At 44.7% G+C, this 26395-nt stretch overlaps 1 protein-coding gene across 1 annotated transcript; it reads right to left on the minus strand.

Annotated features, from left to right (window-relative positions):
* Nucleotides 1-26395, minus strand: LOC115178372 (nacht, lrr and pyd domains-containing protein 1b-like). The gene is made up of 16 exons (XM_029739532.1): nucleotides 26306-26395; nucleotides 22761-22840; nucleotides 18112-18184; nucleotides 17184-17242; nucleotides 16866-17080; nucleotides 15941-16197; nucleotides 15525-15659; nucleotides 15241-15388; nucleotides 12068-12094; nucleotides 10333-10421; nucleotides 9616-9695; nucleotides 8572-8644; nucleotides 8252-8312; nucleotides 7358-7375; nucleotides 1293-1319; nucleotides 1-883 (listed from the first exon to the last, which is right to left on the minus strand). The coding sequence occupies exons 2-16, from the start codon at nucleotides 22808-22810 to the stop codon at nucleotides 603-605; spliced, it is 1593 nt and encodes a 530-aa protein (XP_029595392.1). The 5' UTR covers nucleotides 22811-22840; nucleotides 26306-26395; the 3' UTR covers nucleotides 1-602.

Consider the following 26395-nt stretch of genomic DNA (forward strand, 5'->3'; position numbering starts at 1 on the left):
TGGCATTACACATTTTATTTTTGGAGAGCATTTATTATTTTGGAAACAATTTTTGTGATTCCTCGTATATTGTCCCTGACACCATTACCCCATAGCAACAGATGTGGGATACATACACACACCACCCTTCCCCCACAATGATGTTCAACAGTTGTTCCATCCCAGAGCCCAACTGAAGAGAAGACTTGATTTGCAAATGCATTATTTCCATAATTAACAAATAGTTATGAGCAAGAATGTAGGCAGTTCATACAAAGGATTGTTACCTATAACCAGGACTGGTATTACAAAAATCACATTTTTGGCAAGCAATTATTATTTTGGCAAATCATTATTGTGATTCATCCTATATTGTCCCTAACGCCATTACCCCATAGCAACAGATGTAGGACACACACACACACACACACACACACACACACACACACACACACATACAGTCATACACACTATCCACCCTTCCCCCACAAACAACCACAACTACAGATGTTCAACAGTTGTTCCATCCCAGAGCCCAACTCAAGAGAAGACATTATGTGCAAATGCATATACAGTTGTAAACAAACAGTACTGTATACAGTTGTAGACAAACTGTATACAATTCAGACATTGTTTGGGAACTTCTTCTCTAACTCATCAGCCAGGTTGTTCTGGTCCATCTTCCTCAGGATCTCCAGTGTGATCTCCACAGCACCGTCCTCATGGTATTGCTGCACCATCCTATCCACTGTGACCAGTCTGGTAGCGTACTCCAGCTGGCCCCTTGGGATTGAAGGAAAGCCCTCCACACTATGAATAAGGTGCCACTGAAATAACTCCAGCTCTTCTGAAACCAGCTCTGCCAGAGCGCCCAGCAGCAGATAAGAAACATTTGTTGTTGTCCCTGGATACAGAAAAATAAAACAATGAGAACTTTAACATGACATAGTAATAACTAAAATAAACAGTCCTGAAGGATCAGAATTATCCTTGTATGTTGATGTAGGTAAACAACAAGTTCCCTGTTGTGTTTCTTGATGTCATCTTGCTGAGTCTACATATAATAACTGTAATTGAATTAGGAAAGAAGTGGGCAGCTCTTAACCACAGGAGTCGAGGTGCAACCAAACAATTAACTCATAATTGAAAAGGTGCAACACTCATTCACCATTAACTAACTAATGTTTTCTTTCTCTTATCTTTAGGATTCTAAACAGCTACAGTATTGTGTTTGATGAAAAGATCTGATATTAGCTAACTCTCTACTCTACCACAATTAAATCTGTTGGGGGAAGACAGGAAATTATGTTTACCTGCTGTATCGCCAGCTGGTTGTGTTACTGTGGATAAAAAAAATACCTTGATTACACATGCTGAGCAAGAAAATATTTAATTTGACAGACCATGAATATCATTAGAAAGTGGTATATACAGTGCATTCAGAAACTATTCAGACCCCTTCCCTTTTTCTACATTTTGTTACGTTACAGCCTTATTCAAAAATGTATTTAAATAAAAAATCCCTCATCAAGGTTTTTAGACATTTTTGCAAATGTATAAAACATTTTTTTTGCTGAAATATCACATTTACACAAGTATTCAGACCCTTTACTCAGTACTTCGTTGAAGCACCTTTATCAGCAATTACAACCTCCAGTCTTCTTGGATATGACGTTACAAGCTTGGCACACCTGTATTTGCGGAGTTTCTCACATTCTTCTCTGCAGATCCTCTCAAGCTCTGTCAGGTTGGATGGGGAGCGTCGCTGAACAGTTATTTTTAGAGATGTTCGATTGGGTTCAAGTCCGGGCTCTGACTGGGCCACTCCAGGACATTCAGAGACTTGTCCTGAAGCCACTCCTGCATTGTCTTGGCTGTGTGCTTGGGGTCGTTGTTGTTGGAAGGTGAACCTTTGCCCCATTCTGAAGTCCTGAGCACTCTGGAGCAGGTTTTCATCAAGGATCTCTCTGTACTTTGCTCTGTTCATCTTTCCCTCGATCCTGATTAGTCTTCCAGCCACTGCCGCTGAAAATCATCCGCAGAGCATGGTGCTGCCTCCACCATGCTTCACCGTAGGGATGGTGCACACAGCCAAGACAAGCACACAGCCAAGACAGAGAGGGTCCTTAGGAAACTTTGCATTATTTCGTTTTTTTATGTATTATTTCTTATATTGTTAGCACAGAAAATCTTAAGTGGTATTACATACAGCCGGTAAGAACTATTGGATATCAGAGAGACGTCAACTTACCAGCACAACCAACACTACAACCAGAAATACGACTTTCCCGAAGCGGACCCTTTGTCCGAACAACCAAAGGCAATTGAACTGATTCCAGAAGCTGACCCAAAACAACGTCGCTGCAGAAGAGGAAGACCTTCTGGGCAGACTTTGGAGGCGCACACACCACCCACCGCTTCCGAGTATATTACTCGCTAATGTCCAGTCTCTTGATAACAAGGTAGACAAAATTAGGGCAGGGGTTGCTTTCCAGAGAGACATCAGGGATTGTAACATACTCTTGGGAACCATACAAAACACCAACATAGAAAATATAAACTAGAACACCACCTAGTCACGCCCTGACCTACTACAGGGCGTGACAGTACCCCCCCCCCCCCCCCCCCAAAGGTGCGGACTCCGGCCGCAAAACCTGAAACCAAATGGGGAGGGGAGGGGGGGTGATTAGTGTCGGTGGCGGCTCCGGTGCAGGTCGTAGCCCCCGCCCAGACCCCGGATCCGGCCATCGTGCCGGGCTGAATGCCGTGCCTGGACTGGGCATCGGCGCAAAGGAGGACTCCGGCCATGGAGCTGGGTTGGACGCCGTGCCTGGACTGTGCACCGGCGCAAAGGAGGGCTCCAACCATGGAGCGGGGTTGGACGCCGTGCCTGGACTGGGCAACGGCGCAGAGGAAGGCTCCGGCCTTGGAGCGGGACTGGACACCGTGCCTGGACTGGGCACCGACGCAAAGGAGGACTCCGGCCATGGAGCTGGGTTGGCCGCTGTGCCTGGACTGGGCACTGGCGCAGAAGAAGGCTCCCGCCATGGAGCGGGACTGGACGCCGTGCCTGGACTGGGTATTGGCGCAGAGGAAGGCTCCCGCCATGGAGCGGGACTGGACACCGTGCCTGGACTTTCCGGACAGTTGACCGTCACTGGAAGCTCCGGGCCGTTGACCGTCCCGGGAAGCTCTGGGCCGTTGACCGTCCCTGGTAGCTCCGGACCGTTGACCGTCACAGAAGGCTCCGGACCATTGACCATCGCCGGAAGCTCTGGACTGTGAACCGTCGCCGGAAGCTCTGGACTGTGAACCGTCGCCGGAAGCTATGGACTGTGAACCGTCGCCGGAAGCTATGGACTGTGAACCGTCGCCGGAAGCTCTGGACTGTGAACCGTCGCCGGAAGCTCTGGACTGTGAACTGTTGCCGGAAGCTCTGGACTGTGAATCGTCGCCGTAAGCTCTGGACTGTGAACCGTTGCCGGAAGCTCTGGACTGGGAACCATCTCCGGAAGCTCTGGACTGGGAACCGTCGCCGGAAGCTCTGGACTGTGAACCGCACTGGAGGCCTAGTGCATGGAGCCGGGTACAAGTGGCACCTGACTGGTGACACGCACTTCAAGACGAGTGCGGGGAGCTGGCACAGGACGTACCGGACTGGGGACATGCACTTCAGGGCAAGTGCGAGGAGGAGGCACAGGACATACCGGACTGGGGAGGCACACTGGAGGCCTGATGCGTGGAGCCGGCACAGGTTGTACTAGACTGGTAACACGCTCTTCAGGGCGAGTGCGAGGAGCAGGCACATGACGTAACACGCTCTTCAGGGCCAATGCTGTGCCGAACACACCAAACCAACATCTCTCTCATCTCTCTCTCTCCCAACTTCTCCATCGCCTCCCTGACGGTCTCTGGCTCTTCAGGGCGAGTGCAGTGAGCAGGCACAGGACGTACCGGGCTGGGGAGGCGGACTGGTGGCCTCGAGCGTGGAGCCGGCATAGATGGTACCGGGCTGAGAAGGTGCTCTTCAGCGCGCCTGCGCTGCAGAATACTCCTCAACAAAACCTCTCTCCGGTATCCCTCATTGAACTCCTCCAGAGTTTCCCATTCGGGCTCTGGCACTCCCCGCTGCTCCGCCGACCGCTCCATGTGCCCCCCCCCAAAAAAAATTATTGGGGTTTCTGTGGCCACGGTCCCCGGCGTCGTCGCTGTCCCCCTATGCTCCTTGGTGACTCCCGCCAAGGAAGGGTCTCGTGTCCTCCCATGATTTCCTCATTTACACGCTGCTTGGTCCTGCATGGGTGGGATATTTTGTCACGTTCGTGTGGAGTGACGGACCAAGGCGCAGCGTGTGTAGAGTTCCACATCTTTATTTAAAGAGTAACTTCTTTAACCAAAACAACAAACAAGCAACACAACATGACTACGTGGTGCAACATGCACCAACTCAAACAAACAATATCCCACAAATACAGGTGGAAAAACGGCTACCTAAATATGATCCCCAATTAGAGGCAACGATTACCAGCTACCTCTAATTGGGAACCATACAAAACACCAACATAGAAAATATAAACTAGAACACCCCCTAGTCACGCCCTGACCTACTACACCATAGAGAACCAAGGGCTCTCTATGGTCAGGGAATGACACTGTTTCACAGAAACATGGCTCTCTCGGGATATGCTGTCGGAGTCTGGTGTTCAACCTTCCCAAGTTCTCTCACGTCACCCCGCTCCTCCGCACACTCCACTGGCTTCCAGTTGAAGCTCGCATCTGCTACAAGACCATGGTGCTTGCCTACGGAGCTGTGAGGGGAACGGCACCTCCGTACCTTCAGGCTCTGATCAGGCCCTACACCCAAACAAGGGCACTGCGTTCATCCACCTCTGGCCTGCTGGCCCCCCTACCTCTGCGGAAGCACAGTTCCCGCTCAGCCCAGTCAAAACTGTTTGCTGCTCTGGCACCCCAATGGTGGAACAAGCTCCCTCACGACGCCAGGACAGCGGAGTCAATCACCACCTTCCGGAGACACCTGAAACCCCACCTCTTTAAGGAATACCTGGGATAGGATAAAGTATGCCTTCTAATAGATAGCTGCAGTCACGCAAAACTGAAAGTGTGAACCACTGCATTTAACCATGGAAAGATGACTGGGAATATGGCCGAATACAAACAGTGTAGTTATTCCCTCCGCAAGGCAATCAAACAAGCGAAATGTCAATATAGAGACAAAATGGAGTCGCAATTCAACGGCTCAGACACGAGACACATGTGGCAGGGACTACAGCCAATCACAGACTACAAAAAGAAAACCGGCCACGTAACGGACACCGACATCTTGCTTCCAGACAAACTAAATACCTTCTTTGCCCACTTTGAGGATAATACAGTGCCACCGACACAGCCCGCTACCAAGGACTGTGGGCTCTCCTTCTCCGTGGCTGACGTGAGTAAGATATTTAAACATGTTAACCCTCGCAAGGCTGCTGGCACAGACGACATCCCTAGCCGCGTCCTCAGAGCATGCGGAAACCAGCTGGCTGGTGTGTTTACGGACATATTCAGTCGCTCCCTATCCTAGTCTGCTGTCCCCACATGCTTCAAGATGGCCTGCTCCTGTACCCAAGAAGGCAAAGGTAACTGAACTAAATGACTATCGCCCCATAGCACTTACTTCTGTCGTCATGAAGTGCTTTGAGAGACGAGTCAAGGATCATATCACCTCCACCTTAACTGTCACCCTAGACACACTTCAATTTGCATACCGCCACAAAAGGTCCACAGACGATGCAATCGCCATCACACTGCACACTGCCCTATCCCATCTGGACAACACCTATGTAAGAATGCTGTTCATTGACTACAGCTCAGCATTCAACACCATAGTACCCTCCAAGCTCATCATTAAGCTTGAGGCCCTGGGTCTCAACCCAGATGTAGCAAACAACATCTCCACTTCGCTGATCCTCAACACTGAGGCCCCACAAGGGTGCGTGCTCAGCCCTCTCCTGTACTCCCAGTTCACCCATGACTGCATGGCCATGTACGCCTCCAACTCAATCATCAAGTTTGCAGACGACACAACAGTTGTGGGCTTGATTACCAACAATGACGAGACAGCCTATAGGGAGGAGGTGAGGGCACTCGGAGTGTGCTGTCAGGAAAATAACCTCTCACTCAACGTCAACAAAACAACAGAGATTATTGTGGACTTCAGGAAACAGCAGAGGGAGCACCCCCCTATCTACATCGATGGGACTGCAGTGGAGGTGGAAAGTTGTAAGCTCCTCGACGTACACATCATGGGACAAACTGAAATGGTCCACCCACACAGACAGTGTGGTGAAGAAGGCGCAACAGCACCTCTTTAACCTCAGGAGACTGAAGAAATGTGGCTTTTCAACCAAACCCTCAAACTTTTATAGATGCACAATTGATAGCATACTGTCGGACTGTATCACCGCCTGGTATTGGCAACTGCACCGCCCACAACCGCAAGACTCTCCAGAGGGTGGTGTGTTCTGCACAACACATCACCGGTGTCAAACTACCTGCCCTCCAGGACACCTATAGCACCTGATGCCACAGGAAGGCAAAAAAGATCATCAATGCCTGTTCACCGCGCTACCATCCAGAAGGTACAGAAGTACTGGTGCATCAAAGCGGGGACCAAGAGACTGAAATATAGCTTCTATCTCAAGGCCATCAGACTGTTATTCAACAGCTATCACTAACACAGAGATGCTGCTGCCTACATACAGACTTGAAATCATTGGCAACTTTAATAAATTGATCACTATTCACTTTAATAATGTTTACATATCTTGCATTACACATCCCATATGTATATACTGTATTTTATACCATCTATTGCACCTTGCCTATGCCACTCTGTCATTGCTCATCCATATATTTCTATGTATTTTTATTCCATTCCTTTACTTTGTGTTTATTAGGTAGTTGTTGTGGAATTGATAGATTACTTGTTAGATATTGCTGCATTTGGAACTAGAAGCACAAGCATTTCGCTACACTCGTAATAACATCTGTTAACCATGTGTATGTGACCAATAAAATTTGATTTGATTTGACAACACAGGAATGGCTTCCGGACAAGTCTCTGAATGTCCTTGAGTAGCCCTGCAAGAGCCCAGACTTGAACACAATCAAACATCTCTGAAGAAACCTGAAAATAGCTGTGCAGTGACGCTCCCCATCCAACCTGGCAGAGCTTGGCAGAGAAGAATGGGAGAAACTCCCCAAATACAGTTGTGCCACGCTCATAGAGTCATACCCAAGAAGACTCGAGGCTGTAATCGCTGCCAATTGTGCTTCAACAAAGTACTGAGAGAAGATGAGGTCAGTGGTGACTCACTTTTTTTCCTTTTCTTTCCTGTAAGAGAGAGAGAGAGAGAGAGAGAGAGATAACACCTTACTAATATTGAATTGCACCCCTCCCCCTGTTGCCATCAGAACAGCCTCAATTCATAGGGCATGGACTCTACAAGGTGTCGAAAGTTTCACAGGGATGCTGGCTCATGTTGACTCCAATGCTTCCCTATTGTGTCAAGTTGACTAGATGTCCTTTGGGTGGTGGATCGTTCTTGAAACACACATGAAACTGTTGAGCTTGAAAAACCCAGCAGCGTTGCAGTTCTTGACACAAACCGGTATGCCTGGCACCTACTACCATACCTTGTTCAAAGGCACTTAAATATTTTGTCTTGCCCATTCACCCTCTGAAAGGCACACATACAAAATCCATGTTTGAATTGTCTCAAGGCTTAAAAATCCTTCTTCAACCCGTCTCCTCCCCTTTATCTACGCTGATTGAAGTGGATTTAACAAGTGACATCAATAAGGGATCATAGCTTTCACCTGGATTCACAGTCTATGTATTGGAAAGAGCAAGTGTGCATAATGTTTTGTACACTCAGTGTATCTCAACTAACCAGAATACGACCAGGTAAAGGCTATTTAAAACAAAGAGAAGTATACAAAGTCAGCAGGCTGAGGATTAATTAACAGATCTCTGGTCAAAAAAATTTACATTGGGATAATAGTTTTGTCCAGAAATTATTTAGATGCACAATTATGATTTTTTTAACAGTCTATATTTTTCTACAGTTGTCCATGGTGACATTGTATTTTCACATTTGTCAGCAAGTTGTGGTTCTCGTAGAGTGAAGGAAAGATGGTTATTCACACACTCAATGTATAAACAAGGAAGTGAACTTTTAAAGAACAGATTCATTGCTTGTTGTTTTACCTCTGTGATCTCTTTGTAACTTCTTAGCGAGATCATGCTCATTCATCAACATGGAGGATCTCTAAAATATCAAAGAAGAAAAGATAAGGAAGGAATAGAAATACTGACTACTGATATAAAACAAAGACCATGAATATGTATTCATATTAACAATCTTTCTACTGGTCTCAATACCGCACACACACACACACACACACACACACACACACACACACACACACACACACACACACACACACACACACACACACACACACACACACACACACGTGTTTAGTTCACAATGACATTTGACCCTTCTGAAATGCCACTAGTCTTACCCTGATGTCCAGTGACCTAGGCCCCTTCCCCTGCCTTTCCAGATGGTGACGCTTCTCTCCAGACCGGGTCAACCTGGACACAAGAAACAGTCACACACTGTTCTGTTCCCCTACACCCCCACCACATGCTGTGGTCACTACACTGTTCTGTTCTCCTACACCACCACCACATGTTGTGGTCACTACACTGTTCTGTTCTCCTACACCACCACCACATGCTGTGGTCACTTCACTGTTCTGTTCCCCTACACCACCACCACATGCTGTGGTCACTACACTGTTCTGTTCCCCTACACCACCACCACATGTTGTGGTCACTTCACTGTTCTGTTCTCCTACACCACCACCACATGCTGTGGTCACTATACTGTTCTGTTCCCCTACACCACCACCACATGCTGTGGTCACTACACTGTTCTGTTCCCCTACACCACCACCACATGCTGTGGTCACTACACTGTTCTGTTCCCCTACACCACCACCACCACATGCTGTGGTCACTACACTGTTCTGTTCCCCTACACCACCACCACATGCTGTGGTCACTACACTGTTCTGTTCCCCTACACCACCACCACATGCTGTGGTCACTACACTGTTCTGTTCCCCTACACCACCACCACATGCTGTGGTCACTACACTGTTCTGTTCCCCTACACCACCACATGCTGTGGTCACTTCACTGTTCTGTTCCCCTACACCACCACCACATGCTGTGGTCACTACACTGCTCTGTTCCCCTACACCACCACCACATGCTGTGGTCACTACACTGCTCTGTTCCCCTACACCACCACCACATGCTGTGGTCACTACACTGTTCTGTTCCCCTACACCACCACCACATGCTGTGGTCACTTCACTGTTCTACATTCATTTCACTCAGTTCATGAGGATGATGTAACAGAGATGTAGAAGAGATGTAAGAGGGTCAATTCACCACTTTTAAAGTTTATTATCTCTCCAGCACCAGACTCATATATTCAATCTCACCAGTGACTACATAGTTTTAATACCTTACAAACATACTCAATCTCCACTCACATTCTAGAAGAGGTGCCGGTGAGTTTGGCCCTCCTTGCCCCTGCTGGCTTCTGTTCCCTCTCAGAAGCAGCTACCGGCTTCTACACACACAGACACACACACACACAATGGAACAAATAAATAATGTACTAAATAAAACCGAAACTCGAAGTTCCAAGAAATATAATAGTGCCAACAGTTTTCTAATTACATCATCATGATTTATAAAACATAGAAATAATGTTTCATATATTTATATAAATAATGTTCATTGGGGAAGAGTAAAGACCATTTAGGGGGGAATGTCCATAGAGGGAGCAGCAGTCAGCCAGTAACTGTCCATAGAGGGAGCAGCAGTCAGCCAGTAACTGTCCATAGAGGGAGCAGCAGTCAGCCAGTAACTGTCCATAGAGGGAGCAGCAGTCAGACAGAGTAAATGTCCATAGAGGGAGCAGCAGTCAGCCAGTAACTGTCCATAGAGGGAGCAGCAGTCAGCCAGTAACTGTCCATAGAGGGAGCAGCAGTCAGCCAGTAACTGTCCATAGAGGGAGCAGCAGTCAGCCAGTAACTGTCCATAGAGGGAGCAGCAGTCAGACAGAGTAAATGTCCATAGAGGGAGCAGCAGTCAGACAGAGTTAATGTCCAGTGAGGACAAAGTGAAACAAAACAATAAAACATATAATACAAATAGAGGTGATAATAAATACATATTTACAACTGTAACAGTGATTGAATTACCATTGAGGTGGGGGGCAGAGTAGAAGTCTGTTGAGGGGGGTGGATGGAAACGTCCATAAGGGGAGCAGCAGGTTCATGCAGTTTGGATTCTGGAATTATTTTGGAGTGGAAGAACATGTCTACTTTTTGAACAACAGCAGGTTTTCATCAAGGATCTCTCTGTACTTTGCTCCGTATAATGACTAATTATGTTCATTCTAATTACATTAAAATGTAATGAATTTCTACAGTTCAAATCATGTTATTATTAGGCAGTTATGTTATTAGGCAGTCATGTTATTATCACAGTGCATTCGGAAAATATTCAGACCCCTTGACTTTTTCCACATTTTGTTACGTTACAGCCTTATTCTAAAATTAATTTAATTGCCCCCCCTCATTAATCTACACACAATACCCCATAATGAAAAAGCAAAAAACAGTTGTTGTTTTTTTTACATTTTTGCAAATTAATTTAAAAATGAAATATCACTTTACTTAAGTATTCAGACCCTTTACTCAGTACTTTGTTGAAGCACCTTTGGCAGTGATTACAACATTGAGTCTTCTTGGGTATTACGCTACAAGCTTGGCACACCTGTATTTGGGGAGTTTCTCACATTCTTCTCTGCAGATCCTCTCAAGCTCTGTCAGGTTGGATGGGGAGCATCGCTGCACAGCTATTTTCAGGTCTCTCTGGAGATGTTAGATCGGGTTTAAGTCCGGGTTCAAGGACATTCAGGGAAGCCACTCCTGCATTGTCTTGGCTGTGTGTTTAGGGTCGTTGTCCGGTTGGAAGGTGAACCTTCGCCCCAATCTGAGGTCCTGAGCGCTCTGGAGCAGGTTTTCATCAAGGATCTCTATGTACTTTGCTCCGTTCATATTTCCCTCGATTTTGACTAGTCTCCCAGTCCATGCCGCTGAAAAATATCCCCACAGCATGATGCTGCCACCACCATGCTTCACCATAGGGAATGTGTCAGGTTGCCTCCAGACATGATGCTTGGCATTCATGGCCAAAGAGTTAAATCTTAATTTCATCAGACCATTGAATCATGGTCTGAGTCCTTTATGTGCCTTTTGGCAAACTCCAAGCAGGCTGTCATGTGCCCTTTACTGATTGAGGCCACTGTGTTCTTGGGGACCTTCAATGCTGCAGACATTTTTTGGTATCCTTTCACCAGATCTGTGCCTCCACACAATCCTGTCTCGGAGCTCTAAGGACAATTCCTTTGACCTCATGGCTTGGTTTTTGCTCTAACATACACTGTCAACTGTGGGACCTTACATAGACAGTTGTGTGCCTTTCCAAATTATGTCCAATCAATTGAATTTACCACAGGTGGCCTCCAATCAAGTAGCAGAAACATCTCAAGGATGATCAATGGAAACAGGACGCACCTGACACCTCATATGCTTTGAGACTCGTGTGTATTTCATTTGTTTGGGGGGCTGTAACGTAGCAAAATGTTTGTGATGATGCCATCTTGCTGAGATTGTAATTGAATTTGAAAAGAAGTGGACGGCACTTAACCACAGGAGTCGAGGTGCAACCGAACAATTAAATCACAATTGAAAAGGAAACGGTGCAACACTCGCTCACCATTAAGTAACTAATTAGTGACTGTTTTCTTGCTCTTATCAATAAGATTCTAAAAAGCTACATTATTGTGTTTACTGCAAAAATCTGCTATTAGGGAACTCTGTCCTCTACCACAAATAAATCTCTTGTGAGAAGACAGGAAATTATATTTACCTGCTCTAGCGCCACCTGGAGGTGTAACTGTGGATAAAAAGATACCTTGATTACGCATGGCCCTCGAGACATTTTTTCACTTGACAGACCATCCATTTCATTAAAAAGTGGGTATATACAGTAGTATTTAAAGTGAGCTAGGTTACACTGCAGGCAAGATCCAATGCTGCTACTACTGCTACCTCTACTGCTACTACTACTACTCTTACTACTACTACTACTCCTGCTGCTACTGCTACTGCTACTACTGCTGCTGCTGCTAATACTACTGTTACTCCGACTACTACTCCTGCTGCTACTGCTACTACTGCTACTGCTACTACTACTACTCCTACTCCTACTACTACTCCTGCTGCTACTACTCCTACTACTACTGCTCCTGCTGCTACTGCTACTGCTACTACTGCTACTACTTCTACTGCTAGTACTACTCCTACTGCTACTACTGCTACTCCTACTACTACCCCTGCTATTACTACTGCTACTACTGCTACTCCTACTACTACTCCTGCTGCTACTGCTACTACTGCTCCTGCTACTACTACTGTTACTACTATTCCTACTACTTTTCCTGCTGTTACTACTGCTACTCCTACTACTACTACTACTACTGCTACTACTGCTACTACTGCTACTACTGCTACTCCTACTACTACTCCTGCTGCTACTGCTACTACTGCTACCGTTACTACTGCTGCTGCTGCTACTACTACTGTTACTACTACCACTACTGCTGCTACCGCTGCTACTACTACTGTTACTACTACCACTACTGCTGCTACTACTGCTGCTGCTGCTACCACTGCTGCTGCTACTACTACTACTGTTACTACTACTACTACTACTACTACTACTACTACTACTACTACTACTACTACTGCTGCTACTACTGCTGCTACTACTACTGCTGCTACCACTGCTGCTGCTGCTACTACTACTGTTACTACTACTGCTCCTGCTGCTACTGCTACTACTGCTCCTGTTACTACTACTGTTACTACTACTCCTACTACTTTTCCTGCTGTTACTACTGCTACTCCTACTACTACTACTACTACTACTACTACTACTACTACTACTACTGCTCCTACTGCTACTACTGCTGCTACTAGTACTCTTACTACTACTACTACTCCTGCTGCTACTACTGCTACTCCTACTACTACTCCTGCTGTTACTACTGCTACTCCTACTACTACTCCTGCTGCTACTGCTACCACTGCTACTCCTGCTGATACTACTGCTACTCCTACTACTACTCCTGCTGCTACTACTGCTGCTGCTGCTAATACTACTGTTACTCCGACTACTACTCCTGCTGCTACTGCTACTACTGCTACTGCTACTACTACTACTCCTACTCCTACTACTACTCCTGCTATTACTACTGCTACTACTGCTACTCCTACTACTACTCCTGCTGTTACTACTGCTACTAATGCTACTCCTACTACTACTCCTGCTGCTACTGCTACTACTGCTCCTGCTACTACTACTGTTACTACTATTCCTACTACTTTTCCTGATGTTACTACTGCTACTCCTACTACTACTACTACTACTACTGCTACTACTGCTACTACTGCTACTCCTACTACTACTCCTGCTGCTACTGCTACTACTACCGTTACTACTGCTGCTGCTGCTACTACTACTGTTACTACTACCACTACTGCTGCTACCGCTGCTACTACTACTGTTACTACTATCACTACTGCTGCTACTACTGCTGCTGCTGCTACCACTGCTGCTGCTACTACTACTACTGTTACTACTACTACTACTACTACTGCTGCTACTACTGCTGCTACTACTACTGCTGCTACCACTGCTGCTGCTGCTACTACTACTGTTACTACTACTGCTGCTGCTACTACTGCTCCTGCTGCTACTGCTACTACTGCTCCTGTTACTACTACTCCTACTACTTTTCCTGCTGTTACTACTGCTACTCCTACTACTACTACTACTACTACTACTGCTCCTACTGCTACTACTGCTGCTACAAGTACTCTTACTACTACTACTACTCCTGCTGCTACTACTGCTACTCCTACTACTACTCCTGCTGTTACTACTGCTACTCCTACTACTACTCCTGCTACTACTGCTACTCCTGCTGATACTACTGCTACTCCTACTACTACTCCTGCTGCTACTACTGCTGCTGCTGCTAATACTACTGTTACTCCGACTACTACTCCTGCTGCTACTGCTACTACTGCTACTGCTACTACTACTACTCCTACTCCTACTACTACTCCTGCTGCTACTACTACTACTCCTACTACTACTACTACTGCTCCTGCTGCTACTGCTACTGCTACTACTGCTACTACTTCTACTGCTAGTACTACTCCTACTGCTACTACTGCTACTCCTACTACTACTCCTGCTATTACTACTGCTACTACTGCTACTCCTACTACTACTCCTGCTGTTACTACTGCTACTACTGCTACTCCTACTACTACTCCTGCTGCTACTGCTACTACTGCTCCTGCTACTACTACTGTTACTACTATTCCTACTACTTTTCCTGATGTTACTACTGCTACTCCTACTACTACTACTACTACTGCTACTACTGCTACTACTGCTACTCCTACTACTACTCCTGCTGCTACTGCTACTACTGCTACTACTACCGTTACTACTGCTGCTGCTGCTACTACTACTGTTACTACTACTACTGTTACTACTACTACTGCTGCTACTGCTACTGCTACTACTACTGTTACTACTACCACTACTGCTGCTGCTGCTACCGCTGCTACTACTACTGTTACTACTACCACTACTGCTGCTACTACTGCTGCTGCTGCTACCACTGCTGCTGCTACTACTTCTACTGTTACTATTACTGCTGCTGCTACTACTACTACTACTACTACTACTACTGCTGCTGCTGCTACTACTGCTGCTGCTACCACTGCTGCTGCTACTACTACTACTGTTACTACTACTGCTGCTGCTACTACTGCTCCTGCTGTTACTATTGCTGCTGTTACCACTACTACTACTACTACTACTCCTACTGCTACTTCTTTACTGCTGCTACTACTACTACTACTACTACCATACTATTATGATGACTGTTACTAATTTAATGTAAAATGCTAATATTACTACTAGTTCTATTGTAACTCCTACTCTCTCTGAATTTCAGTTACCTGGTAGTGAAACAAGGCGGTCCCATATAATTTCATTTTTAGGACCTTCTTTCAGAAGAAGATTCACTTCTTCAACAACAGTTTTTAAACACAACTGAAATGTTGGCATGTAGTTTGTATAGGAATCATAATCCACAAACTCTGCTTTCTAAAAAAAAAGCAGAAGTATCAAGTCAAACAGAATTGTATGTGATTTCTATATCTTATCAAGGTAGCATCACAAATATAGTTTACATGTGTCAACACATTTCCTCTCTCTCTCTAGTTCATATTTATTAGCCTACCTTTGGATCTATGTGATGTTCATCTGTTAGATCGGTGGAGAGGGTATATTCTTGGTCCGGGGTCAGTCTACAATTAGGATTTTTTTCAATGTACATTTCTCTGTCTCCATTCCTTGTCCTCCTTGTCTTACACACCTTGAGAGGATTGAAAATGGTTTGGAACACACTGTCATAATGAGGTAGCCCTGCCTGAAATATGGAATCCCAAATGTCACCTTCTGACCTTGAGGATGTCCTCTTGGTCAAATGGTTAAGATGTTGGGTTTGCGAGCGAGACCCCCCACAGTTTTCAATTTCCTGTTTACAGTTACATTACCCCCCCCCCAAAAAGATTTATGTGGAAAAAGGTGAGTTCAACAGTGCGAGTTTCATTGAATTCCAACCAAAGACTAGTTTGAGAACTCTGATCTACTTACCTCATCAATGTCAACATTTCTGGGCAGCAACAACACATTTAGGGTGGACTTATTGTTATCATCTGGGAGTTGGTAAAATAGTAGCACCAGAGCACGGATAGGAGAGACCGGAGCTTCCTTATCCTTGGTGATGCCATATTTGCTGAATTGAGTGATGTTTAATATGACATGAGTTTCTCTTGTCTCATGGTGATGGAGAAACTCCATACTGTCATCATCAGTCACATGGGCTACAGACAGGAAGTCACATCCACCCTCTAGGAGAGAAAGAGAACATTAGTCTTCTGTTCAGATGACAATGACAACCCAGTAGTGGAGTAGTGATGGTCATTAAGAATACATAGGCTATTAAGTACTACTGAAGTAGTTTTTGGGGGTATCTGTACTTTACTATTTATATTTTTGAAAACTTTTACTTTTGCTTCACTGCATTCCTAAAGAAAATTATTTTCCCCCGACACCCAAAAGTACTCATTACATTTTGAATGCTTAGCAGGACAGGAAAATGGTCTAATTCACACACATATTAATTTAAGAGAACATCCCTACTGCCTCTTATCTGGCAGACTCACTAAACACTCATGCTTCATTTGTAATGATATCTGAGTGTTGAAGTGACCCCTGGCTAGCTGTAAATAAATAAAACTGTAAAATGCTGCTGTCTGGTTTGCTTTATATAAGGAATTTGAAATGATTTTTACTTTTGATACTTAAGTATGCAGTATTTTAGCAATTACATTTAGTTTTGATACTAAAGTATATTTAAAGCCAAATACTTTAGGACTTTTACTTAAGTGGTATTTTACTGGGTGACGTTCACTTTTACTTGAGTCATTTTCTATTAAGGTATCTTTACTTTTACTTCAGTTTGAAAATTAGGTACTTTTTCCATCACTGATAACCTCCCTGGAAATGTGTTACTTACCAGAATGAATCTCACAGTGTGGGAGGTGTAGTTGACAGACAGACCCCTTAAGGCATGTAAACTTGAACAGGGGTCCTGCAGGTCTCTTGCCATTCTGGGCTAGAAGCCTCCTGTCCCAGGGGACTGTCCTATAGAGCACCTCTCCCTCTCCCTCCATCCTAAACACCAGGCCTGTTATACTGCACTGGAACAGACCTGCACTGGGGCACTGGAATCTAGAGCAAACAATGAAGAATTTATATGAGAGATTTCCTGGATTTAAGGTACTGTCCTTCTTTTAAACAAACTACCAATGATAACTTAAATATATCAAGTTACCGGTACTCTCCCCTCTTGTCCTGATCATGGATTTCAGGTGTAAATTCATCTGGAGAACTCTAAAATGTAGAAACAATAGATAGTGTAATTCAACCGGTAGTGTGAAGAATAGTTTTTTTATCACCATACGACACCCTCTGCTCCACTCTAACCTTGGAAACCTCAACCTGCCTCTCTCACACCAGACATTTCTGATCCCCGGCACCATGGACACCCCTACAACATACCACTTCTTTCCCCAACACAACACATTCCTTTGTCTCATACCCTTCTGCACACATCTCACACCTAGGAACCTCCCTCCTACACTCTGCTGCCACATGCCCATGAGCTTGACACCTGTAACAACGTAATGTATTCGGCACATAAGCTCGTACGAGATAACTGAAATATCCTAACTTCACTCTTCTGTGTCTCCACTCACGCCACCCTGTCTGCAGGGGTCCACTTTCTCCAAAAATGTCACTCCTGCTGTCACAGACTCATCTTTATCCTGACCATTGGTGCAATACTTGGGCTCTGAGGACTTCAACACACCTACCACCTCTAATAATTCGCCTCCAGACCTCGATCTGGTGTACAGCTCACTCTGCTTACACTTTCTACCATTCTTCTTCGACAAACCATTTCTCTTTTTTCCACCATCTTCTACCGATTCAATCTCACCCTCTTCCTCTCCCTCTCTTCAACCACCTCTGCCTCTCCTTTTCCCTCCCTTCCTCCTCCGTATTCCAAGAATACATCTCAATTTGTCACACACACACACTAAAATAACAAAGATAAGATATACGGAAGGAATATACATACTGACTACTGATATGAAACAAAGACCATGAATATATATTCATATATATTCATACACACACACACACCATATGTGGTTAGTTCACAATAACATTGGACCCTTCTGAAATGCCACTAGTCTTACCTTGATGACCAGTGCCCTAGTCACCTCCCTCTGCCTCTCCAGATGGTGATGCTTCTCTCCAGACCGGGTCAACCTGGACACAGGAAACAGTCACACACTGTTCTGTTCCCCTACACCACCACCACATGCTGTGGTCACTACACTGTTCTGTTCCCCTACACCCCCACCACATGCTGTGGTCACTACACTGTTCTGTTCCCCTACACCACCACCACATGCTGTGGTCACTACACTGTTCTGTTCCCCTACACCACCACCACATGCTGTGGTCACTACACTGTTCTGTTCCCCTACACCACATGCTGTGGTCACTACACTGTTCTGTTACCCTACACCACCACCACATGCTGTGGTCACTACACTGTTCTGTTCCCCTACACCACCACCACATGCTGTGGTCACTACACTGTTCTGTTCCCCTACACCACCACCACATGCTGTGGTCACTACACTGTTCTGTTCCCCTACACCACCACCACCACATGCTGTGGTCACTTAACTGTTCTGTTCCCCTACACCACCACCACATGCTGTGGTCACTACACTGTTCTGTTCCCCTACACCACCACCACATGCTGTGGTCACTACACTGTTCTGTTCCCCTACACCACCACCACATGCTGTGATCACTACACTGTTCTGTTCCCCTACACCACCACCACATGCTGTGGTCACTACACTGTTCTGTTCCCCTACACCACCACCACATGCTGTGATCACTACACTGTTCTGTTCCCCTACACCACCACCACCACATGCTGTGGTCACAACACTGTTCTGTTCCCCTACACCACCACCACATGCTGTGGTCACTACACTGTTCTGTTACCCTACACCACCACCACATGCTGTGGTCACTTCACTGTTCTGTTCCCCTACACCACCACCACATGCTGTGGTCACTACACTGTTCTGTTCCCCTACACCACCACCACCACATGCTGTGGTCACTACACTGTTCTGTTCCCCTACACCACCACCACATGCTGTGGTCACTACACTGTTCTGTTCCCCTACACCACCACCACATGCTGTGGTCACTACACTGTTCTGTTACCCTACACCACCACCACATGCTGTGGTCACTTCACTGTTCTGTTCCCCTACACCACCACCACATGCTGTGGTCACTACACTGTTCTGTTCCCCTACACCACCACCACCACATGCTGTGGTCACTACACTGTTCTGTTCCCCTACACCACCACCACATGCTGTGGTCACTACACTGTTCTGTTCCCCTACACCACCACCACATGCTGTGGTCACTACACTGTTCTGTTACCCTACACCACCACCACATGCTGTGGTCACTACACTGTTCTGTTCCCCTACACCACCACCACATGCTGTGGTCACTACACAGTTCTGTTCCCCTACACCACCACCACATGCTGTGGTCACTACACTGTTCTGTTCCCCTACACCACCACCACCACATGCTGTGGTCACTTCACTGTTCTGTTCCCCTACACCACCACCACATGCTGTGGTCACTACACTGTTCTGTTCCCCTACACCACCACCACATGCTGTGGTCACTACACTGTTCTGTTCCCCTACACCACCACCACATGCTGTGGTCACTACACTGTTCTGTTCCCCTACACCACCACCACATGCTGTGGTCACTACACTGTTCTGTTCCCCTACACCACCACCACATGCTGTGGTCACTACACTGTTCTGTTCCCCTACACCACCACCACATGCTGTGGTCACTACACTGTTCTGTTCCCCTACACCACCACCACATGCTGTGGTCACTTCACTGTTCTGTTCCCCTACAACACCACCACATGCTGTGGTCACATTCTGATAGAGATGTTAAAGGGTCACTCCACTGCTTTTACAGTTGATTATCTCTCCAGCACCAGACCAGTAGACTCATATATTTTATCTCACCAGTGACTACTGGGCAGCCTAGTGGTTAGACTCTACCAGGGGTGTCAAACTCAAATACCCAGTGGGCCAAAATGTAAAACCTGAACAAAGTCGCGGGCCAACATTGAACAAATGAACCTTTTAATATGGACCCAAACAAGTTTTGCTTTAACATTGAATATGGAACAAGCATCGCTTATTACCATACACTATATAATTTAATAGTGGAGACATGCAAAATCGAATTTCAAATGAAAAAACACATCAATGGCATTCATTTATTAAATAAATACAATTTAAATAAAAATCGTATGCCTCTTTTCTATTTGCAGCCTTCTGATTTAAATACCAAAATAAACTTTTTCCACTGGCTAATAATTTTACAAATAAAATGATAATAAATCAATCAACCATTCAAGCACATGCCTTGTAGCAAGAAAAAGTGCACAAAGAAAACGTTAATTATTGCACACTGATCTAATCTGATGTGCCCAAGCCAGATACCTGGCATCTCTTCTTGGATGCTAGTTCATCAATGTCTGGGCTCAGGCTCTGAGCTGAAGAAATCCTCAGTATCGAGCGAAGGTGTTCATCAGTCAGACGTCTCCTGTGAGTTGTTTTGGTCATCTTCATCGAGGAGAAAAGTTGCTCGCATAGATAAGTGCTGCCGAACATGGAGAGCATCTGAGCAGCTTGGGTGCGGAGCTGAGGCATTGTGTCAGGGATGAACCGTGGAAACTGTGCGGCGCCCACAGCAGCATACTTTGACTTCAGCGTGTCGTTGCACTGGAGTTCAATCAGCTCCATTTGGATGTTGGTTGGTGCATTTTCCACATCAACTGCGAAGGGATTACTAAGCAGTTCAAACCTACATTTCTGGACATCGAAGTCGGCAAATCGCCGGCTAAACTCAGCGGCGAGAACACTGCAGTAGAGATCTGCGCTTGTATGGTTTGGCAGCAGGGAAAATGGCAAGGGTTTCCTTGCAGCATCTGATTCTCCCACAGGCACAGTTTAGTTTTAAAGGCCCTCACTGCAGCGTACATGTCTGTGATGATGCGCCCCCGCCCCTGAAGCTGCAGGTTCAGCGCATCGAGATGGCTCGAGATGTCACAGAGAAAGACCAGCTCACACAGAAACTTTTGCTCCCGGAGCTCTGCTGTATCCTTCCCTTTGGTTTCCAGGAATTGACATATTTCCTCACGCAGCTCGAAACATCTGTTCAGTACTTTTCCTCTGCTTAGCCATCTCACCTCTGTGTGATACGGCACGTCTGCGTATTCCGAACCACACTCCTCTAGAAAAAATTTAAGCTGCCGGTGATTCAGACCTTTGGCTCTTATAAAGTTAACTACCTGTGTTACTGTGGTCATAACATGTTCCATCTTTAGGGCTTTGGCACACAGTGATTCCTGATGTATGATGCAGTGGTAAACAGTTAGCTCACCTGCACAGTTCTCTTCCCGCATCTTCTCCCGAACCATGCCCACCAGTCCACTCTTTTTACCGCACATCGCTGGCGCACCATCTGTCGTTAATCCAACGAGTTTATCCCACGGCAGCTTTATTTCAGCTACACATTTGGAAACCTCCTCAAAGATTTCCTTTCCTGTGGTTGTGCCATGCATTGATTTGAATCCCAATAGCTCCTCCGTAACACACAGATTTGAGTCCACTCCACGGATGAAGACTGACAGCTGAGCAGTATCAGATGCGTCGCAGCTCTCATCCACAGCGAGGGAGAACGCAACGAAATCTTTTCCCTTTTCCATCAGCTGGTCATACAGATTGGTGGCAAGATCACATGTGCGATCAGCTACTGTGTTCCTGCTCAGGCTCACGTTTGAAAATGCTTGCTTTTTCTCTGGGCATACGAGGTCACAAACTTTCATCATGCACTTTTTCACGAACTCTCCCTCATTAAAGGGCCGGGCTGATTTTGCGATCTCTGCTGCCACTATATAACTAGCTTTTACAGCAGCCTCACTTTGTGATGTGGCTTTTTTGAACATATTCTGTTGCGAAACCAAACTTCTTTTCATCTCCTCTACTTTCTGGCTCCTTTGAGTCATGTCCAGGTCCTTGTATTTGTCATGGTGTTTCGTTTCATAGTGTCGTCTAATGTTGTACTCCTTACTTACAGCCACGTTGACTCCACAAACAAGACAAACAGGTTTGTCTTTTACAATGTAAACAGATATTCTGCCTCCCACTTGTCCAGAAAGCTCCTGTTTTCTGCCTTTCTTTTCGCCATTTTTGGGAAGGGATAGCGGCTGACAGTTGTAGCGTCTATGTTGCTATGACTACTGTCACAGAGGAGAGGGCGTTTCTGGGTCCTGTCCTGATTGGCGCGCGAAAACAACAGCAGAGCATTATGGGATTCGTAGTATTAGCGGTGAATGCGCTGTATAATACCGGCGGGCCAGCTCTAGTAGTAATTTGGTATTGTCTCGCGGGCCAGAGTTTGACACCCATGGGTTAGAGTGTTGGGTTAGTAACTGAAATATTGCAAGTTCGAATCCCAGAGCTGACAAGGTACAAAATCTTTCGTTCTGCCCCTGAACAAGGCAGTTAACCCACTGTTCCCTGGGTGCTGAAGATGTAGAGGTCAATTAAGGCAGCCCCCCGCACCTCTCTGATTCAGAGGGGTTGGGTTAAATGCGGAAGACACATTTCAGTTGAAGGCATTCAGTTGTACAACTGACTAGTTATCCTTTCCCCTACATAGATTTAATATCAGACTAATATCATCAATGTCCACTTACATTCCAGAAGAGGTGCTGGGGAGTTTGGTCCTCTTTGCCCCTGCTGGCATCTGTTCCCTCTCAGAAGCAGCTACCGGCTCCTACACACACAGTCTTGTCAGCAGTCTTTTCTATTGAGGACCACATTGGAAAGCCTACTTTGCACACAAAACACACATGACACTAACTGCTTGATATCAAACCAGATTAGGGTCTGTAATACAACTTCATGGATGAGACAGTCATTGTTGAGAACACTATGTCTCTTGACAACATCTCTTGATTGAAATCGCTAAACTTCACCATTTACAATGTAGACTATATCAGCCTTCTTCACTCCTGCAAATGACGTGCAAAGTGCTAGCTATGAATTTGATAGGATATTACTGTGTTATGAATTCATAGGATATTACTGTGTTATGAATTCATAGGATATTACTGTGTTATAAATTCATATGATATTACTGTGTTATAAATTCATAGGAAATTAGTGTGTTATGAATTCATAGGATATTACTGTGTTATAAGTTAATAGGATATTACTTTGTTATGACATCATAGGAAATTACTGTGTTATGAATTCATAGGATATTACTGTGTTATAAATTCATAGGATATTACTGTGTTATGAATATACAGGATATTACTTTTATGAATTCATAGGATATTACTGTGTTATAAATTCATAGGATATTACTGTGTTATGAATATACAGGATATTACTATGTTATGAATTCATAGGATATTACTATGTTATGAATTCATAGGATATTACTATGTTATGAATTCATAGGATATTACTGTGTTATGAATTCATAGGATATTACTGTGTTGTAAATTCATAGGATATTACTGTGTTCTAAATTCATAGGATATTACTGTGTTATAAATTCATAGGATATTACTGTGTTATAAATTCATAGGATATTACTGCATTATGAATTCATAGCTAGATTAGAACATAGACATTTTCAGGTAGGCCTATTACATCACATGTTGTTGCATTTCATCATGTAAATTACATTTTCCCGTTATTCCCGTTACTTTGATCGAGTCAATATTTTTCAGGGACGTTTACAGATAAAATAGCAACATACTAAGTTTTCCTTCAAACTATTTTCTTACCATGGATGGGTCAATTTTCAGACACCAGATGTGCAGAGTGAAAGATATACAGTAACTACCAGAGGGCAGAGAGAAAGATATACTGTCACGGCTGTCTGAAGAATGGGACCAAGGCGCAGTGTGTGTTTCTATGTGAAACTATGCAAAACATACAAATAAACTCCTAAACAAAACAACAAACCGTGACGAAGAGGTGCAGCATACACTTACTCAAAATACAATCTCCCACAAACCCAGGTGGGAAAAACAACTACTTAAGTATGATCTCCAATTAGAGACAACGATGACCAGCTGCCTCTAATTGGAGATCATCCCCCCCCAAACAAACATAGAAATACAGAAACAAGAACATAACAACATAGAAAATCTAAACTAAACACAACCCCATCACGCCCTGACCTACTCTACCATAGAAAATAAAAGCTTCTATGGTCAGGACGTGACATATACAGTAACTACCAGATGGCAGAGTGAAAGATATACAGTAACTACTAGAGGGCAGAGTGAAAGATATACAGTAACTACCAGAGGGCAGAGTGAAAGATATACAGTAACTACTAGAGGGCAGAGTGAAAGGTATACAGTAACTACCAGAGGGCAGAGTGAAAGATATACAGTAACTACCAGAGGGCAGAGTGAATGATATACAGTAACTACTAGAGGGCAGAGTGAAAGGTATACAGTAACTACCAGATGGCAGAGTGAAAGATATACAGTAACTACCAGATACAGTAATATGGATGTTGTCGGTCATTTTACGTTCTTTATCCTCCTCCATGTTGTTCTTTTACTGTAAAGTTTGTTGCTATACACACACACACACACACACACACACACATTTATCTCTAACTAGCACCATTACCTATTTGACATAATCTACAGGAAAATGTGTGCCCTCAGGCCTGGACGGAAGCAAAAGTAATTCCTCTACAGAATTACCTAACTCTGCAAATCACACTGCTGAGTGATTTAAAATGTCATAGTCAATCGATCAATGATATAATAATACTCTTAGCAAAAATGTTTATCTTTAATTTACAATATGTAGAATCTATGAGAATAGAAAGGTTCAGAACTTTTGTGAAACATCACAGCACAGTTGAAAAAATATACGGCAAATAGAAATCAAAACTGGATGGTGATCAGAGATAGATGGGAGGGGTTGAGGGTAGCTGAAGGATGGGACATTATGGTCTTCAGAGATAGATGGGAGGGGTTGAGGGGAGCTGAAGGATGGGACATTATGGTCTTCAGAGTTAGATGGGAGGGGTTGAGTGGAGCTGAAGGATGGGACATTATGGTCTTCAGAGATAGATGGGAGGGGTTGAGTGGAGCTGAAGGATGGGATATTATGGTCTTCAGAGATAGATGGGAGGGGTTGAGTGGAGCTGAAGGACGGGACATTATGGTCTTCAGAGATAGATGGGAGGGGTTGAGGGGAGCTGAAGGATGGGACATTATGGTCTTCAGAGATAGATGGGAGGGGTTGAGGGGAGCTGAAGGATGGGACTGGATGGTCTTCAGAGATAGATGGGAGGGGTTGAGTGGAGCTGAAGGACGGGACATTATGGTCTTCAGAGATAGATGGGAGGGGTTGAGTGGAGCTGAAGGACGGGACATTATGGTCTTCAGAGATAGATGGGAGGGGTTGAGTGGAGCTGAAGGATGGGATATTATGGTCTTCAGAGATAGATGGGAGGGGTTGAGTGGAGCTGAAGGACGGGACTAAAAACAAACAAAAGATAACTATTGTAAAATATACTGTGTCCATAAAATGTATATAATATGTATAAGCTGGAAGTAGAAGCCTAATTGTTGTTGTCCTTTAGTTTACTCCAATTAGGGGAGGGGTGGTAGGGTTATAATAAAGGAAAATGTGTTGTATTGTAGATATGTAGTGGTAGAGTAGTGTGTAATAATGTGTTGCATTGTAGATATGTTGTGGTAGAGTAGTGTCTAATAATGTGTTGTATTGTAGATATGTTGTGGTAGAGTAGTGTGTAATAATGTGTTGTATTGTAGATATGTTGTGGTAGAGTAGTGTCTAATAATGTGTTGTATTGTAGATATGTTGTGGTAGAGTAGTGTGTAATAATGTGTTGTTTTATGTACTGTTTTATTGTATGTAATTGTGTAATCATGATTGGACCCCAGGAAGAGTATCTGCTGCCTTGACAGGAACTAATGGGGATCCAGAATAAATACAAATACTACCAGTTGTATCTAACATATATTTCTGAGGAGTGTATTAGTTCTGAATAACTTTCAACATTCTAATAAAAAGTATGTACATTTAATTAAAAACAAAAACTTTTTGTAAAGAATTAAATAATAACTATTTGTTTTAAATTCACAGCATTCTTGACATTGTACTTCAGCTCATTACTTAACTTTAGTGAGGTGCATATGAATGAAGAGATTTAGAAAATAAAGATCCTTACCTTTCTGGTAACAGAAGTTAACCTTGCTGTTCTCAGAGTCTATGTTGGACTGGTGAACTTCAACCTTTACTGTCAATGAGAACAGAGTGA

Source organism: Salmo trutta, chromosome 38 (genome assembly GCF_901001165.1).
Source record: "Salmo trutta chromosome 38, fSalTru1.1, whole genome shotgun sequence".
NCBI classification, from domain to species: domain Eukaryota; kingdom Metazoa; phylum Chordata; class Actinopteri; order Salmoniformes; family Salmonidae; genus Salmo; species Salmo trutta.